The following is an 18,455-nucleotide window of genomic DNA, read 5'->3' as shown; positions in this document are numbered from 1 at the left end:
TTATAGGCCGAGGAGGACAGGAGGGGCGGGGCCTACTCCATTGTGATGGACAGAAACCCTCCCCCTTCAGCCGGTGCGCCCGCCTCCCACGGGCCCGGAAGTCCTGCCTTCGGAAGAGGAAGTAGCGGCGTGAGCGAGAGCCGGTGGTGACCCGGGCAACAGCTGTGACCGAACGAGGGGAGGGGAAGGTGGTGGCGGTGGTTTGCTGCCACTCCGCGCCGGAGTTGGCGGTTAGAGGCGGGACCGGCAGCCGGGTACAGGAGTCAGGTGCGGAGGGGCAGGCTGGCTGAAGCAGAGGCCGGGGGCGGTGTCTGGGATCCCGGGACTCGAGGGTGCCACGCGCGGGGACCGTGCGAGGAAGACTGCGGTCGCGCTGTGCCCTCCGCTGACCTTTCCTTCCTTCCTCTCTTTTCTGCGCCGTACTCTTCCCAGACCCCCAGCTCCTCGCCTATCCCTCGTGCCGCGTGTCTAGTATGGACTCGGTGGGCTTCCTCTCTCATCGGATCACCACCTCGGGACCCTCTTCCCTTCATCCCCGGGCCTACAGCCCCCTCGCTATGACATAGTTTCCCAGGGACCGCCTCACTTCACCCCCCAAGTCCGCACACCCTTAGAAACGTCCCCTCAAAGGTGTAGATTTCACACTAGTATGTCCCAAAGGGGGTGATCTGTTAAAGCTGTCCCTCATCAAAGTGGAGGGTGAAGTGGAGCCCCTGCCCAGTACATTTCTATAAAGGTGACAAGGAGGAAAAACAAGGGTTGGCCACATTAAGAATACTAAGGGAATAGTGGGAATCCAGGCATCAAGCATTCATCTCTCTGGTTTGGCCCGTGTGAATTTAGAATTGCTTGGATTCAACACTGGGAGTCCCACCATGGGCTTGTCTGCATCTGCCCCTGCTGCTTCTACAGTTCAGACCTCTACCCCTGCAGCTTCAGATCATCAGACAGCAGCCCCAACGTCTGGATGCCCAATGCACGAAGGGAAAGTGAAAGGTAATGGACCATTTATCTAGAAGATAAAAAGAATTCTCCAAAAGAGCTCTGAGGAGGTGGTATAGCATGCTGGTGAGGCTCCTAAGGCCTGGGAGTGGGGTGACCTGGGTTTGGTCCTTTTGTTGTTACTTTCAAGGTATGTGACTGTAGACAAGTTACTTCTCTAAGTCTCAACCCATCATCACCTGTAAGCTGAGGATATAGAATTGCCCAGGGTTGTGGTCATGACTGAGATCGTGGGTAAGTGAGGAGGGATTGCTCCATACATCAGCCCCCACTCCAACAATTTGCTGTGGTCTACTTTAGCGGGTTTTTTAGCTGGGAAGGCAAGCCCCCCTCAGCCCAGAGGACACTTGGCAATGCCTGGAGGCCTTTCTGCACGTCGTAACTCAGAGGGGAAGGTGTGTCTAATGAGAAGACAGAAGTGCTGCTAAATATCCTACAGTGTACAGTGCAGACCCTGCAACAGTCACCTGGCCCCAGATGTCGAGAGTGCCCAGGCTGAGAAACTTTGGTCTAGATCATGCTGTCTTTCTTTATCCAGACAGCTTTACTCCTCCCTCTGTTGGATTACTCTCTGTGTAAAAAATAAGTCATTGCCTGATGGACTTGCTGTTCATTTTTTTAGGTGCAAAGGTGAGACTTGAAATGCTTTCCTTTTTCATTGGTCCACCTGCCGCTTTAGATTGTCTTTGTAAAAGTATGCTCTGAATCCACCAGATGTGTGACGACTTGTTTCCAGACATGAGGGTAGGAAGCAGTGTTAGCGTGCTTATCTAGTGCTGACGCTTCCTGTGTTACGGCTGTTCATTCCTTCAGTCAGCCCACAAGAATTTGCTCCCTGTCCACCCTGTGCCAAGCACTGAGTGGTTCTGTGTGTTTTGTTTTTCCACTGAGAGAACAGCAGTGTCTAAAACAGAAAAAAATCCTTTGCCTAGTGGAGTTTACATTCTCATCCTCAAAATCCTGCGTGGTACGTCCCCTACCCCGACCCCCTTGTTTCATAATTAAGGAAACTTACAAGTCACACAGCTAGTGAGTGGCAAAACCAGCGAAAATTCTGGGGCCTTGAATAAGGACCAGTCCAGTGCTCTTCTAGGGTTTCTCCTTACAGGCAAAATGGAGGCAGATGTGGACGAAGCAGGTGTGTGTCTGTTCTGAGCATCCCTAGAAAGTCACACAGTCCTGTCTAGGGTCTGATTTCATTTGCTGTGTTCCTAGGAGAGCTGTAAGTCAGATGAATTTGCTTTAGGAAAGAAGGTGGGTATATCTGTAGGAGATTGAAGGGGCTACTGGTTCTCTGGTATGAAAAACGTAAACAGGATTTTCTTTCCAACACCAGTTGGGACCAGTGTGCCAGAAGAGACTGGAGAGGAGAGGGGGGCAGAACAAGTCTCCCTCCACCCCTCAGTAGACAGCTCTACAGGGTCCTCGCAGAGGAAAGGAAGTAAACAGAAATTTGTCTTTTGCGTGTAGGGCGCCCAGAGTTCAGTGTCTCCTTGGTGTTCACTGCTGCTGCCCAAGATAAGGGTTCCTTTCCACCAGCTGTGTCTTCCTGGGCCATAGCTCTCCCCTTGCCTGCCTGCCTCCTGTGTCTACACCGCCTTCCCGGCCCGCACACTTGTTTCCAGCGGCACCTGGGATCCTTAGGCATTGACTACCCTGCCCGCTGCTGTTCTCAAAGTGGCATCTGGATCCCTCGTGGACTGGGGGATGTTTTCTTTAGTGGGTGCCTTTGCTTGATGAACTCGCTGTCTCCTGACAGCGAATTGAGCCTCGGCCAAGTGGTCTTGTTTTAGTCCTGGAGCAGGGCACAAGCAGAGCACATCCTGAATTTTCTCTATGAGCCTTTTGGATGGCTCTTCTGCTCATTTTTACCTCCTGTCCCCAGTCCCTGAGAGAAGACATCCATAATGAAGGTCTGGCCTCCTGTGCCCTGGTGGGAGTTGGGTCTTGTCTGGAACTGGGGAATAGAAAAGTCAGGGAGACCCATTCACAGGGGGCCCTGCCCCCAGAAGTACTTCTGTAACAGCTCATAGCAACTCCCTGCTCCGTTCCTAAACCCCTGCTGTGGGCAGTACCTACTCTGCCAATGCTGAGACTCTGGGGGTTTATTTTTCTTGGGGTGGGTAACACAATAGGAGAATGGGTACCCATTTCTCTTCCAAGGGGAAAGTTAATTTATGGAGCCTATTCCTGGACTGTCGGATGTTAGCGCTTGGTAGCTGTGACCAGTAGAAGCCTGACTTTGTCTGTGCCGGTGATCCCTAGTCAGACATTCGACTTTTTGGGGCCCAGATTGAGAGCCAGATGTCCTGCCTTTGTGGTGACAGTGTTTTCACCCTTGATCCGTTTCAGGCTGTCCAGTGAGTGCCGAGCCGTCGGACTCAACCTGTGGGAGCAAAACGAACTCTGTGCCTGCGCACCAGGAGCGCGCCTACGAGTACGTGCAGTGTCCCATCACCGGCGCCAAGGCCGCGAATAAGGAGAACCTGGATCCTTCTAACCTGGTAACCCTCGACCAGCCCCTCTGCCCAGAAGTTTTTAATGTAGGGATGCTCTTACAGGCTCCCAAACTACAGGCTGCTGGGATTGATCCTTCTGCGCTTTTAAAATGGAGAAGTCTGATATTCCATCCGTAGTGAAAATCTAGACTGTGTCACTAAGTGTAGTTTCGGAGAGCGCCTAGGAAAGCCATGGACTATCCCCAAGCGCCAGAGCAGGCTGACCTGGAATCAGCCACACCAGAGGATGTTGCTTTGGGGGTAGAGTATTAGGTGGGCGGGAGATCTATTAGCAGCACGGCTGGAGTTCGGAAAGGTGTTGCTGGTTTGGGGAAACACCATAGGCACACGGCAAGGTTGGGGTGCCTCTTAAGGCACAGCTGGGTGCCAGCCTTGTGTGACCGCCAGTGACAGAATGCCATCGAGAAAGTGGTGGTATTCTGTTTTGTATACATATCAATACACACACATTTATCACCCCATCTTTTTCAGAAATTTGTAGTAGTGCCTGCCCATCATGGTTATTAGTTTTTACTTTCTAATCCTTGAGAAAGAGACCAAATGTTTGACTGTAGTATGTATTTACCATTTATGTGAAGTCAACAAGGAAAAGAGCTTCTGCGCTCTGACTCAACCGAGAGGCCTGAAACTGATGTCGCTGGTTTGATGGGGAAACTGGGCTGTGTGTGTGATGCCTTGCTTTCCAGGAAGTAATTATGTTGCTTGTTTCTACTTTGTATTTCCAACCTTTTTTTTTTAAACCCACTTACTTTACATAGATGCCACCTCCTAATCAGACACCAGCCCCCGACCAGCCGTTTCCACTATCTACTGTGAGAGAGGAATCGTCTATTCCGAGGGCAGATTCAGATAAAAAGTGGGTTTATCCTTCTGAACAGATGTTCTGGAATGCGATGTTAAGAAAAGGGTAAGTGAGCATATTCCTGAGGCTATAAATTTGCTTGTGAATCTAACCTTTTTAACATTTAATTTTTAGATGAATCTAATCTAAGAATTAAATGTTAGAGGTTTTATCCCCCAGGTGTACAGTAAATTTTTATACTAACCAACTGATTCTTCAGACTTAAGTGCAATGTATTAGGATTCTCCAGAGAAACAGAACTAATAAGATGTATATATCTTGATATACATATAAACAGATTTGTGGTAAGGAACTGACTCATGGTTACGAAGGTGGAGATGTCCCATAGTCGGCTCAGCAGGCTGGAGACCCAGGAGAGTCTATATTTCAGTTCAAGTCCAAAAGCAGGAAGAGAAACTGATGTCCCTGTTGGAAAGCAGGCAGGCAGAAAGAGTTCCCTCTTACTTGCAGAGGCTCTGCCTTTTTGTTCTGTTTCAGCTTTGAGAGCTGGGCCCGCTCTGCCCATTTAAATGTTAATCTCATCTAGAATAATGTTTGACCAAATATCTGGGTACCCCATGGCCCAAACAAGCTGACACATAAAACTAACCCATCACAGCCAGTAACTTTTTTTTAAGTACCACTGCTATATAAAATACTTAGAAAAAGGGAATTTGTGATACTAATTAAAAAAGTGTCACTTGAAAAATCGAGGGATCCTTGATATTTGGATAAATCGGATTTTTGGTGACACAGTGAAATGAATACATGGCATTCACAGTAATGTTTGTCAAGTTTTACCAAATGTTCTTTCCTAGGTGGAAATGGAAGGATGAGGATATTAGTCAGAAAGACATGTATAATATCATTAGGATTCACAACCAGAATAATGAGCAAGCTTGGAAGGAGATTTTGAAATGGGAAGCCCTTCACGCTGCGTAAGTATGTTCAAGATCTTAAAAAAACCATTCTTCCAGCATCTTAATTTCATAGCTGCTTTCTATGAAAGAAATACAGAAGGGTTTTAGTCCAACACTGTGCTATTCTATTAAAACATTTTAGGTAGCAGGCCTGTCTCAGTGACTTGCGTGACAGACTGCCCTACTCAGTCATGTAAAATGCCAACTATTTAAGTATGTTCGTGGGTTCAGTGAGTCCCAAGTGCAGAAAGGACGGAGCAGGGATGGCTGGTCTCTGCCTCCTGATGCGTGGGGTCTCAGCCACCGAGACTTAGTGGTCAGGGGTGACTGGACACCCGTGGGCTGGAAGCCTTCGAAGGCCCCATTTACTCCCCTGGTAAGTGATACCATGCCAGCTCTCAGCTAGGACGCCTGCCCATGGCCTCTAAATGTGGCTGCTTTGGCTTCTTCACACCATGGTGACTAGGTTCCCAGAGCTAGAGTTACAGAAAGCTCCAGGGACACTGCATCTCCTGTGATGACTGAGTCTGGGAAGTCCCATAGTGTCACAAGCCTGCCCACATGCAAGGGGAGGGGCCGTTGACCCCAGATCTCAACAGGAGGAGCATCACAGTCCATTCCAGGCAGAGCACAGGGGCGAGAAACTCTAAAATGCTCTCTGCCCTAAGGGAGCTGGGAAAGATTTTGTTCACACAGCAGCATGTATTGAATCCCCATCAGGAGTAAACATCAAGAGGCATCTTTGCACATGATCATTTTTCTTGGGGAGATGGGGCTTCCCTGGTGGCTCAGATGGTAAAAAATCTGCCTGCAATGCAGAAGACCCAGGTTTGATCCCTGTGTCAGGAAGATCCCCTGGAGAACGGAATGGCAACTCACTCCAGTATTCTTGCCTGGAGAATCCCATGGTCAGAGGAGTCTAGTAGGTTGCGGTCCATGGGGTCGCAAAGTTGGACATGACTAAGAAACTACACACTTTTTCTCTGGGAGACTAGCTAAATGCATTTGTGAGTTAGTGGCGATGGGCCATCAGTCTGTTCAGAGCCGTGGTCCTCACACTTGAGCTGCCTCAGCATCACCTAGGGGTTTGTTGAAATACTGAGTGCTGGGCCCTGCTCCCAGGATTTCTGATTCAGTCGATCTGGGGTGAGCATTTCCAAAATGGTGCCTGCTTGAGGGCTCCACCTGGAGAAGGGTAGGGGGTGGGGCGTGTCTCCACGGAACCAGATGTCATCATGGTTGGTGGCTCATGTTTTTAATACATGGCAAAATGTGATTAACTTCTTGGACAAAATCCACTCAATGTGGAGACTTAGGCTGCAAGTGTGAACAAATGTGAAGTCGCTCAGTCGTGTCCGACTCTTTGCGACCCCATGGACTGTAGCCTACCAGGCTCCTCTGTCCATGGGATTTTCCAGGCAATAGTACTGGAGTGGATTGCCATTTCCTTCTCCAAGGGATCTTTCCAACCCAGGGATCGAACCCGGGTCTCCCGCATCATAGACAGACGCTTTACCGTCTGAGCCACCAGGGAAGTCCAGGCTGCAAGTGTGCTGTTGTTAAAGCTGAGAATGAAAGGAGCTTGGCTAGTCCTTAGCCGGGGGCCCATCACACGTGGGGTGCTTTGCTCTATCCCAGTTCATTAGAGAGACCTGTTTAGGCCAAATCCTGTCTTTATAGTGACAGCAGCTGCCAAGACAAGTAGCCTCTTGTATTTTCCACTCCCCCTGCAGGGGACAGTGCTGTGTGCCTTATGCCAGATGACCAGGAGACTCCCCCCCCCCCCTACCCCCATGGCCCCTGTGAGCTTGGGGGTGGGGGCTGGCAGGGCACCTAGAAAGTTCAAGCCCAGGGTCTGCCCAGAGAGTGAGTAGATTGTCTCAGCACGACCTTGTCCCCCACCTGTCAGCTTGTGTACAGTTATTTAAAGAGATGGCCCAACACTGATTACATTAGTTCCTAGGGAGAGCAGCAATTTTCTTTCTTCATGAAGGTTGCTCATTGGTTTCAAACGAGAGAGGAGTATAGCATTTTCTTACTTTCATCTGGAAAAAACCCCAACTGCTCTTCGTGCAAGAGAAGAGTTTATGCCTGATACCTGATCCTTTTGTTCCTGAGAGTACACCATGTGGACAGGCCCTGACCCCGGACTCCTGCCAAGAGCAGCACAGATACTCAGAGGGAAGGGGAGGGAGTGGCACGCACTTGATCCAGAAGTTAAAGCACAGCATTTTTTTTTTAAAGCAAATAGGGATATTTCTGTGAGGTTTTTCAGTTACCTTTCTCTAATATGTAAAATATATACAGAAAAATGTGTGTCATGGAGAAACTGCAACATTCTGTTTTTCAAGGGAAAGAGAGTTATCTTATTTCTTCTTTGGGGATTTCTAGTGAGTGTCCTTGTGGTCCATCCCTGATCCGGTTTGGAGGCAAAGCAAAAGAGTATTCGCCACGGGCAAGAATTCGCTCCTGGATGGGGTGAGTGTCTGCAGAAACGTTCTGTTCCTCAGGTCACGGTCTGCTTGCTCTTGGCATTAAAACCAGGCAGTCAAAGAACTGCAGTGCCATCTTGCGAAACATGCTTCACTTTCAGCTGCAGACCTCCTGTGCTCCCTCAAGGTGGTGCTGGCGGGCAGCTCGGGGTTACTTCCTGTCTTCTTCTTATAGAGTTGACCGGAGTCATCTTCTCTGTGTTCTTGCAGTGCCCCCTCGCTCCTCCCACACTCCTGCTCTGTCCACCTATGCACTCCATGCTCCCTGTTGTCATCGGATTCACAGCTCCCACCTGCTTCCCTGGTGGCTCAGCTGGTAAAGAATCCACCTACAATGTGGGAGGCCTGAGTTCTATCCCTGAGTTCAGAAGATCCCCTGGAGAAGGGATAGGCTACCCACTCCAGTATTCCTGGGCTTCCCTGGTGGCTCGGCTGGTAAAGAATCCACCTGCAATGCGGCAGGCCTGAGTTCAATCCCTGGGTTGGGAAGATCCCCTGGAGAAGGGAAAGGCTACCTATTCCAGTATTCTGGCCTGGAGAATTCCATGGACTGTATAGTCCATGGGGTCACAAAGAGTCAGACACGACTGAGCAACTTTCACTTTCACCTGCATTTCTGCAGGTGCTGAGCTGACCTCCCCAGCCTGGCTGTGCTTCCTGCCATTGACCTTCTTCCCTTGTAGCAGATGAGCTGTCTGCTGATGGGGGAGCCTCCTGCTTTCCAGCCCTACCTTCCCACAGCACTGTGGACCATGCTCATCGGAGTCTCACCTCTCATCCAAGGTGGACCCTGAGAGCCAGCCTCCCCATGTGCTGCCCTGCTGGCTTTCTCACCGCCTAAACCCCAGCTCAGCATCCCACAGGCATGGTAACCCCCGCCAGCATGTTTTCATTCCAGGTACGAGCTGCCTTTCGACAGGCACGACTGGATCATCAACCGTTGCGGGACGGAAGTGAGATATGTCATTGACTACTACGACGGGGGTGAGGTCAACCAAGACTACCAGTTCACCATCCTGGACGTGCGGCCCGCGTTGGATTCGCTGTCGGCCGTATGGGACCGGATGAAGGTGGCCTGGTGGCGCTGGACTTCCTAAGCACCGCTTTGTCAGAGATGAGAAAATAGAAACGATTTTTTTTTTCTGAGAAGTACATTAAACTATTTTCCCCAAACTGAATTGCGCTCCTGATGTAACAGGGATTCCAGGGGATCATCCTACCTTCCATGCCACTTAGCAAAGGGTACTCAGCATGTGCTCTTCTGAGTACCGTTTGTACCTTGCAGTTGACGGCACATCATTTTAAGTTGAGGCCCTCCCTGAGTTTCTCCTTTAACTGCAGTATTGTCTGTCTATTTGATCTAAAAATCTGAACTTCTGAAAAAGACCTTTGCTGAAAATATGAAGAGAGCTGCTCTTTTCCCTCCCTGTTTTAAATACTGATGTGTAGATCTGAAAGCCCACAGGATGCTCAACTTTGACCTGGTCCAATATTTTATTTAAAAGTGTTCTGTTAGGCTTTTTATACAAGTTACCAGCATTTCTCAAGTCCATCAAATACAGTAGTGACCCCTGAAGAAAATACAGCCACACCCCAGCAATGTACTCCACCAACCTGAGGTGTGTGTGTCTTGCTCTCCAGATTCTTGCTGTTGTGATTTTTTTTTCAGACTGGACCTCAATCCAGAATAATTTCAACTCCCCTATGATTTGATGGCGCACATGTGTTGGGAGTATGTCCTAACTTTTTAAGTATTTTCCTTTTAATTCCCATTGTTCTGACCTGTAACTGTGTTCCATGTAAGCAGGCTTCACTGTTCTGGCATTTGACAACTTAATCCCATTCTGGAGTTCATCCGTTCCCCTGCCTGAAGCCTTCCTCTTGTCTGCCTGACCTGAACCTTGAAGGTCTGGCTGAAGTCACAATGCTAGGAGTGGTCCTGCTCTAAAACACAGTATTTTATCCATTGCTAGAATTCACAAGGAGAATATTTTTCCCAGATGTAGAATGGTTGCATCAACTCACTCTCTGTTCACATCTGTTTTTTAAGGGATTTCTAAGTTTGCCACTGAAATTCTTTGTATCAGTCACCCACACACTGGTTGTTCAACTTAGAGCAGCATAATACGATTGTTGGTTGTTTTTGTTTTAAGTGTTCATAGTAGTAACTCAGGAGAAGGTGATGGCACCCCACTCCAGTACTTTTGCCTGGAAAATCCCATGGATGGAGGAGCCTGGTGGGCTGCAGTCCATGGGGTCATGAAGAGTTGGACACGACTGAGCGACTGCACTTTCACTTCCCACTTTCATGCACTGGAGAAGGAAATGGCAACCCACTCCAGTGTTCTTGCCTGGAGAATCCCAGGGGTTGGGGAGCCTGGTGGGCTGCCGTCTATGGGGGTCGCACAGAGTTGGACACGACTGAAGCGACTTAGCAGCAGCAGCAGCAGTAGTAACTCATTTATCCTGAATATCGTGGAGTTAAGTTAGTACATGAACTTAGGAGTCTGGAGTGATTCATTTGGTATGAATTTCATTGGTGTGTCTGTGTAGAGTTTTAAAAATCCAATAATCTTAAACATCTACGTTTCAAAATATTTGTGTATTTTCAAAGAAAATAAAGCTGATAATTAACAGGTTTTGAAAATCTATTAAGAGTAATTTTATACTTCATCAGACAGAAATAATCTTTACAGAAAGGACGGCTATAGTCTTTGTGCTGGAGGTAGCCATTTTCGTCACAGCACATATTTCTCACCCGCTGAGGAAGGGAGTTACTGTTGGCATGTTTTTTGGTCCTAAATGCCATTGAGTAAGTAAAGGTTAAGGCATTATTATGAGAAACTAAGTGTTGTATCTGGAAACTGAAAATTGAGCCACAGGCGGGAATCACCCCTTTTTAAAGGATTCTAATATTTCTTGAGAAAAACCACCTCTAAAGTAAACTGTCTTGCGAAGCTGATGACAAGACCACATTTATACACCCTCCACTTGGGAAGAGAAGACTGCAGCCTATTGGACGTAAGCTGCTTGGTGTCTAAATTATACTTGATCAGATCCAGGGATCAATACTCTGTTCTGATAGGAGGTTTCATTTATAACTTGAAATCATTTTGGATATTCTCCAGGCTTTTAAGCTCCATCTTTTGTCATAGGCTATTCAGGATTAGAACAACATACTGCCCCTGAGGCTAAGGATTAGCAGATAAGGTGGGGGTGCCAACTGGGACTGCAGATGAAAATGTAGTGTTCCTAGTCGTGCCCTAACTCCCATCCACTCATGAAATGTTTATGACACTCTACATCCTGTCGGGAACACAAAAAAGCAAAAGGTCCAGCCCCCACCTGCAGGGAACTCATAACCTTAGGGAGGACAGTCTATAAATTCAACGCTGATTTAAAAAGACTTGTGTTAATCCATGGGTTATATGCAAATTCACTTAAGTATATTTTTAATATATATTGAATATACAGTTACCAATTTTTTAATGAGACACCAGTATGGTTTATCCCCCATCAGCTACTCCTCAACTGAGGAGTTGCACATTTCACACCTCACCTCTGCAACAACTATGGGAGTTATACCATGGATCATTTTTGTCGCCATAGGCTTGAGGCTGTGTGTGGTGATCAAGAATACTTTTTCTTGAGAAGATACCTCCACCCCACCCCACCATGTTCACTGCAGCATTATATACAACAGCCCAGAACAACCTGTGTCTGCTCATGGATGAGTGGATAAAGAAAATGTCTTATATCGTGTGTGTGTGTACATGCATACATGCTAAGTTGCTTCAGTTGTTCCGACTCTGCGACCCTATGGACTGTAGCCTGCCAGGCTCCTCTGTCCATGAGATTTCCCAGGCAAGAATACTGGAGTGGGTTGCCATGCCCTCCTCCAGGGATCTTCCCCACCCAGGAATCAAACCTGGGTCTCCTTCGTTTCTGGTGGATTCTTTACCGCTGAGCCATCAGGGCAGTGTGCGTGCGTGCGTGTGTGTGTGTGTCATATATGCCTATTATTCAGCCATGATAATAAAATCTTGGCATTTGCAAAAATATTGCAGTACCTTGAGAGCATTATGATAAGTGGAGTAAGTCAGAAAGACAAATACCATACAATCTCACTTATATGCAGAATCTAAAAAACAGTACAACTACCCAAAAACCTGAGCTCATAGACAGATTGCTGAGACTGGTGGTTTCCAGAGTGTGGGGGTTCAGGTAGGCAAAATTTGTGAAGGGGATTAAAAGGTACAAATTTCCAGTTGCAAAGCAATTAAGGACAAATGTTCAACATGGTCAGAGTATGAAAGTGTTAGTCATGTCCGACTCTTTGTGACCCTATGGACTGTAGCCCTCCAAACTTCTCTGTCCATGGGACTCTCCAGGCAAGAATACTGGAGTGGGTTGCCATGCCCTTCTTCGGGGGATCTTCGTGACTCAGGGATCAAACCTAGGTCTCCTGCATTGCAGGTAGATTCTTTACCGTCTGAGCCACTAGGGAAGCCCAATATTATATGGCAATTAAAGCTCAATTTCTTTAAAAAGGATAGACAAACCCGTGTCCTGGGGGCAGACATCTGGTTTAGAGCCACGTCTCAGCCCTTCACTTGCTGTGTAATCTTAATATCTCTGGCCTCAGCTTTCTTGGCCATAAAAAGAACAAAAGAACTGAGCGGTTTTGTTTGTTTGGGCTGCTGTTACAAATACCATCGACTGGGTAGCTTATAAACAACAGAAATTCATCACTCACCGTTCTGGAGGCCAGAAAGTGCCAGAGTAAGGCGCTGGAAGATTCCCTGTCTGTAAGAAGGACCCACTCCCTGGTTCAGAGATGGCGTCTTTGGGCTTGTTCTCTTGAAAGGGGAGAGTGCGGGTGTCTATTACAGGCTGATAATCCCATTCCTGAGGCTCCACCCTCTTGACCTAATCACCTCCCAAATCACCTGAACCCACTCGGAGCCCACAGCCTGGAAAGGCTTAATGAACATCAGCTGTGGCTAGTCATTCACGAGGAAAAGGCGCGGCTAGGAATCAAAGAAGAACCGAGAAACAGTACCCACCCCTTGCCTTGCTTCTCCCAAGACGAGTCTGTCTAGAGAGGGAGCAGAAGGGTCTCCTTTTGATTTTGGTTACTCGTAAGAATTAGCTTGCTCTAAAGGAGCCCATGATCTTTAAAATCGCTAAAGGGGAAAAAGATGGGTAGCAGACTTTGACCTTTTAAAAACCATGAACATGACAGGGTGACATTTGGTTTAGTACTATGCCAGATCCGCTTGACAAAACTGAAGATTGTAATTAGGCCGTTGTGCTTCCTAACCTGAGATGTAGCTCATTGTGTCCTCAGGATCACAAAGGTGTCCCCTCCGTGGAAACTTCAAATGTGTGTGCCTGCTCAGTCCTGTCTGATTTGAATCTTTGCGACCCCATGGACCCCCATTAGGCTCCTCTGTTTATGAATTTTTTCCAGGCAGGAATACTGGCCTGGGTTGCCATTTCCTCCTCCAGAGGATCTTCCCAACCCAGGGACCAAACTGACATCTCTTGTGTCTCCTGCATTGGCAGGCAGGTTCTTTACCACTCAGTCACCTGGGAAGTCCAACTTAATATGTCTCCAGATTAAAAACATTACAAAGTTATGTTTACTGAAAGTAAAAGGTATGCAAAATCAATTCAAAAGCAATGCATCACGTGGAAAGTATTCTAATATTTTTTTCTGAAATCATAGCAGGTATTGAAAAGTACCGGGAAGATCCCCTGGAGGAGGGCATGGCAACCTGCTCTGGTATTCTTGCCTGGAGAATTCCATGGACAGAGGAGCCTGGTGGGCCACAGACCACGGGGTCGCACTGAGTAGGACGTGACTGACCAACATTTAATGGGCTAAGTTTCATCACCATCAGATGGCTTCTATTAACAGATGCTGTCCGAGCTTTACGATCCTTGCTTATTGCTAATAGATAAGAGGTGGAAGTCTCCCACAACACATGGAAAATGTTTCTCTTTAATCAGTTTGGGTCAATTTGGCATTAGGCCTGTGTCCTCACACCCCTCCCATTTTGCATTCCCAGGAGAGTGCCTGGTGCTTAGATTAACCAGAGGAATCATCTGCAGAAAACTGCAGTGCCCACTAGAGAATTATATCACTAAAAAATGATAAAATCCCAGTCTTAGTTGTCATTTCATTATTTTTCCTTCACTCTCGTAGGTTGGTGTTTCAAATCTGGCGGTAGTGGCTAGTGTAACAGAAGAAGACAGGCTTGGGGAATCTTCATTTCTGTATTGACTCTCTGCATCGGCTGGGGGATTTGAACAAGCCCTTTAGGTCTGTAAGGCTAACTCACTTCATTCTTTTTATAGCTGAATAAGATTCCATTGTATGGATGGAGGACATTTTTTTTTGTAAATCAGGTCATTAGTTGATGGACTTTTGGGTCTTCCCATAGATCCTCCTAAAGGTTCCTTTCTGACCATAATTCTAGGTTTTATGTGGCCTATTTCTCTCACATTTGATGGACTGGGTGATGCCATGTTTTAAGCTAAGGAAAAATAAATGCTTTGAAAACCTACTTCAGACTAGTTTTTACATAAAGTACATCAGTGGCTGCACTCTTAAAATTTCACACCATTCGTGGTTAACCAGTGCTTTCTTTTTCCTCTATAAAATGGGCTTAAAAACAACCCAAAAGTCCATCAACTAATGACTGGATAAAAAAAAAAATTGTTGTCCATCCATACAATGGAATCTATTCAGCCATAAAAAGAATGAAGTACTGATTCCTGCAACAAGATGGATGAATCTTGAAAATAATGTGCTAAGTGATACAAAGGGTGGAGACTGTATGATTCTATTTATAGGAATGTCCAGCATAGGTCAATATATAGAGGCAGAAAGTAGATTAGTGGTTGCCATAGCTGGGTGAGAGAGGAATTGGGAGTGAGTGCTAATGGGTATAGGGTTTTATTTCAGGGGTGACGAAAATGTTCTAAAACTGATGGTTGTGCACCACTGTTACTCTACTGGAAACCACTGAAGTGTACACTTTAAATGTGTGAAGTGTCTGGTTTCTAATTATAGCTCACTAAATCTACTTGAAAAATGGGAAAAAATGTGCTGGCTGATCCCTCTATTAACTGAGTAGTCAGTCTACCAAGAGTCAATAACTTAATTAAACCAAACAAAAGAAGATGTGATATAAATGCATAAACCAAATCCATACATACTAAGGAATGATTGAGAAGAGCTGAAAGCAGAATCAGTACAAATACAACCATGAAATCAGAAAGGGTTGGGGAAATATTGTAAAAATCCAGGATAACTCTCGGTTCATTGTTTCACGGTGGTTTCTTCAATTTGCTGCAAAGAAACTGGAAGTGGGATGTTAGTGGCTGTGGATGGATTAAGAATGTGAAAGTGGGCCCTCCCACACCCAGAGAAAGAAATGGCCTTGGCTCCACAGTGGAAACTTAGTAAACGGTGTCTGTTTATGTGCTGTTAAAACAGAAGACAAAAATCATTTTATGATCACCTGTTTCACCTGACTTAAAAAAATATGATTCCATACTGTTCAGGCAAAGTATTGCATTAGAGCAGCATTTTGGATCTTGCTGCCTTTCCCCCTCTCCGCCTCTCCCCCATCTGTGGTCTCCCCAGCTAGATGCTCCTCAAAATTTTGTGGAGATCAAATCCCCTGGAGGGCTTGTTAAAATGCAGATTGCTGGGCCCCACCTCCAGGGGGCCTGATTGAGTCAGTCTCATTAGAATTGGCATTCCTAGGAGGAGAGTGTGCCCAAGAGATGCTAATGGTGCTGACCAGGGTCTGAGCTTCACTGGACTCTGCAGCCTTCAAACCCTCTTCACTTCCACACACCCCATCTTCACGATTTATTTACAATTGCCATGTATTTACAATTGCCATGTATTTACACAGCCGTGGGTCAAAGTCCCAAGTAGGAAATGGGAAAGTGAAGATTACATGTAAATGCCACTTGTCCTTTGTGGCTTATTCCCAAGGATTCCTTGAAGTCCTCCCGCTCCTCTAGGCTCTGAATGTTGCACAATCCCACCTTTGTCTTGTCTTCATAATGAAAACCTTTCCTTGGAAAGTTCACCCTCTCACATCACTTCAGTAGGTGATGCGGGGGGCGGGGGCGTAGGACAATGACAATGGGGTGAAGGCAATGAATGACTTCTCAGCTGGGACAGAAAACCCCTCTGTTAGTGGGTGCTCTTTCTTTGTGAGTCGTGGTCTCAAAAGGCAAACCCTCTCCTGGTGGCCACTCCCTCGAGCTGCAGAGGTGTTCTGGGTGGTCTCTGCTCCTTGAGCTCTGTTCATCGTATTCAATTGCAAGGGCATAATGAACTGCCACAATCGAAGTGGTTTTAACAATAGAAATGGTTCTGGAAGCAACAAGTAAGATCAAAATGTTGTCAGAGGTGTGCCAGAAGGTGCTAGAAGGTCTATTTCAGGCCTCTCTCCCAAAGTTCTGGCAGTTCTTGGCTGGTTCCAGAACTTCCGTCTTCACAAGTTGTTCTTTCTGGGTACGTGTCTATGTCCACGTCCAAATTCTCCCCTTTTATTAGAACAACAGTCATACAAGATTAGGGTCCACCCTAATGACTTCATCTTAACTTGATCATCTGTAGAGACCCTCTTACCAAATAAGGCCACGCTGGCAGGTACTGAGGGCTAGGACTTCAACATCTTTTCCATAGTGGACACAACTCAACCCATAACATGCTCGTTGGCAGAATGGCTGTGAAATTTCTCATCGGGGCCAGGCAGCCTGTCCCTCTGGCGTCTGAGAGCTGTCACTGCTGAACTGTTTCTTTGTTTGCGCACTTTGCTCAGCAGTGACATGGCCAACCAGCACTGCCCTGGTCCCTAGCAAGTCTTTGCCCTTCAGCCAAGCTCGGCTGTGCTCAGGGCCACCGTGACATCTGCCTCTCCAGGTCTCAGCGGCTGATGGAAGTCTCTTGGTGGGAGGCCAGGGAAAGGGCAAGGCAACCAGCTCACCTCCTGCAAAGTGCCAGGAAGGAAAACGAAGCAGGCGACTCACCTGCCCACAGCCTCCCCTCATGGCAGACTTTCCCAAGCAGATTCCGGACCCAGCTCCTGAGTCTTTGACCAAGTAAAGTGATCTGAATTTAGGAGGACTCTGAACACTGACTTGCCATGATCCTTTCCTGCATGATTCAACATGTTTCTGATTCATTCTCTAAGTCATTTTCCTCTGCTAGAGAAGACCCACTCAGAACCCCAGACTTGGCATCAAGACGGCTTTAAGCTGAAGACATTTGAGATTCAACAGATGCAGAAAAAAAAGCCTTTTAGAGCTTCCCTTATCTGACTAAAAGCAACTTGTGGGAAATGAAGCTACTATAAATCCCCTCTCTGGGGGAGTTTTATGGTTCCGAGGGAGACAGAAAGACTGTTCATACCTGTATAGACCATCCTTATCACAAACTTTCTTATCTCCTGTCTGGTTTCCTGAAAACTCATTTGTTTTTTCAAACAAACCTATTTGCTTTTCCCTTAGAAATTGTTTCTCTCCACTGCCTTTTCCCTACTAGGTTAGGTCTGTAAACCTTTAACCATTTAAGGAGCCAGATACTTCCTTTGTTGGTTCCTGTATGCATGTGAAATAAATCCTTTTTGCCAGGTGATTAAGAGGGTATGGGAAAGTTTTTTCCCTTCAAACCTACTCCAGTATTCTTGCCTGGAGAAGCACATGGACATAGTAGACTGGTAGGCTACAGTCCATAGGGTCACACACAGTCGGACACGACTGAAGTGACTTAACAGACTCACACACACACACACACACACACACACACACACACACACACCCTCTAAGCAAATGTGGGCATCTTGTTTGTAGAGAAACAAGAAACAGCTTTGCTCCTGAAGGTTCAGTTCAAACAGCAGGTCTGCACACTTGGATGCATGCACGCTCAGTTGCTTCAGTCATGTTCAAATCTTTGTGACCCCATGGACCACAGCCCGCCAGGCTCCTCTGTCCATGGGATTCTCTAGGCAAGAATACTGGAGTGGGTTGCCATGCCCTCCCTCCAGGAGGAATCAACCAAGGAATCAAACTTGCATCTCCTGCATTGCGAGTGGATTCTTTACCCACTAGCACCACCTGGGAAGCCCCACACGTGGATGGCCCACCACCAAATCCTGGTTCTGTCACCTTCCAGCTGTGCAACCTTGGGCAACTCATTTGATGTCACTCGCGGTCTTTCGTGCTCCCTGGAAAATGAGGATAGTTGTGATTCCCGTCTACTGCTTGTGAGGGGGTGAAAGAGTTAATGGGAGTGAAACACTTAGACCGGAGCGGGTGTCCTTAATAAATGTTAGCTCATCATGCTGCGTAAAGAATACTGGCGAACAGATGTTGGTCCAACTGAATTGAGAGAATCTTCTGACCTTTCTGTGACCTCGGGGGGCCTGCAGTTGGGGCTGCTGCTGTGTGCACCATGGGGGACTGCAGGCCACACCAGGCCAGGGGTCCGCACTTCCAGAGACCGGTGTCTGGAGCTCCATGCCTTCACAAAGCCATCCTGTGCAGAAGAATTCCAAGCTTTATTGGAATTTTCCTTTGCTTTGGATTTTTTTTTTTTTTCTCAAGAACATTTGCTGCTGATTTAGTCTTGTTTTAAAATTCTGTCGGG

The 18,455-nt window shown here is 47.0% G+C and overlaps 1 protein-coding gene across 1 annotated transcript; it reads left to right on the top strand.

The window, feature by feature from the left end:
• Positions 1-108: 108 nt before the first annotated feature.
• Positions 109-8,952, top strand: HCCS (holocytochrome c synthase). Its single transcript, XM_019956210.2, has 7 exons — positions 109-267; positions 844-996; positions 3,355-3,506; positions 4,280-4,428; positions 5,181-5,300; positions 7,674-7,760; positions 8,673-8,952. Exons 2-7 carry the CDS (start codon positions 876-878, stop codon positions 8,869-8,871), a joined length of 828 nt encoding a protein of 275 aa, XP_019811769.1. The 5' UTR covers positions 109-267; positions 844-875; the 3' UTR covers positions 8,872-8,952.
• The last annotated feature ends 9,503 nt before the right edge of the window (positions 8,953-18,455 follow it).

This window comes from Bos indicus, chromosome X, assembly GCF_029378745.1.
Source record: "Bos indicus isolate NIAB-ARS_2022 breed Sahiwal x Tharparkar chromosome X, NIAB-ARS_B.indTharparkar_mat_pri_1.0, whole genome shotgun sequence".
NCBI classification, from domain to species: Eukaryota; Metazoa; Chordata; class Mammalia; order Artiodactyla; family Bovidae; genus Bos; species Bos indicus.
The sequence above is the reverse complement of the archived record's forward strand: the minus strand, read 5'-3'. Positions and strand labels throughout refer to the sequence as shown.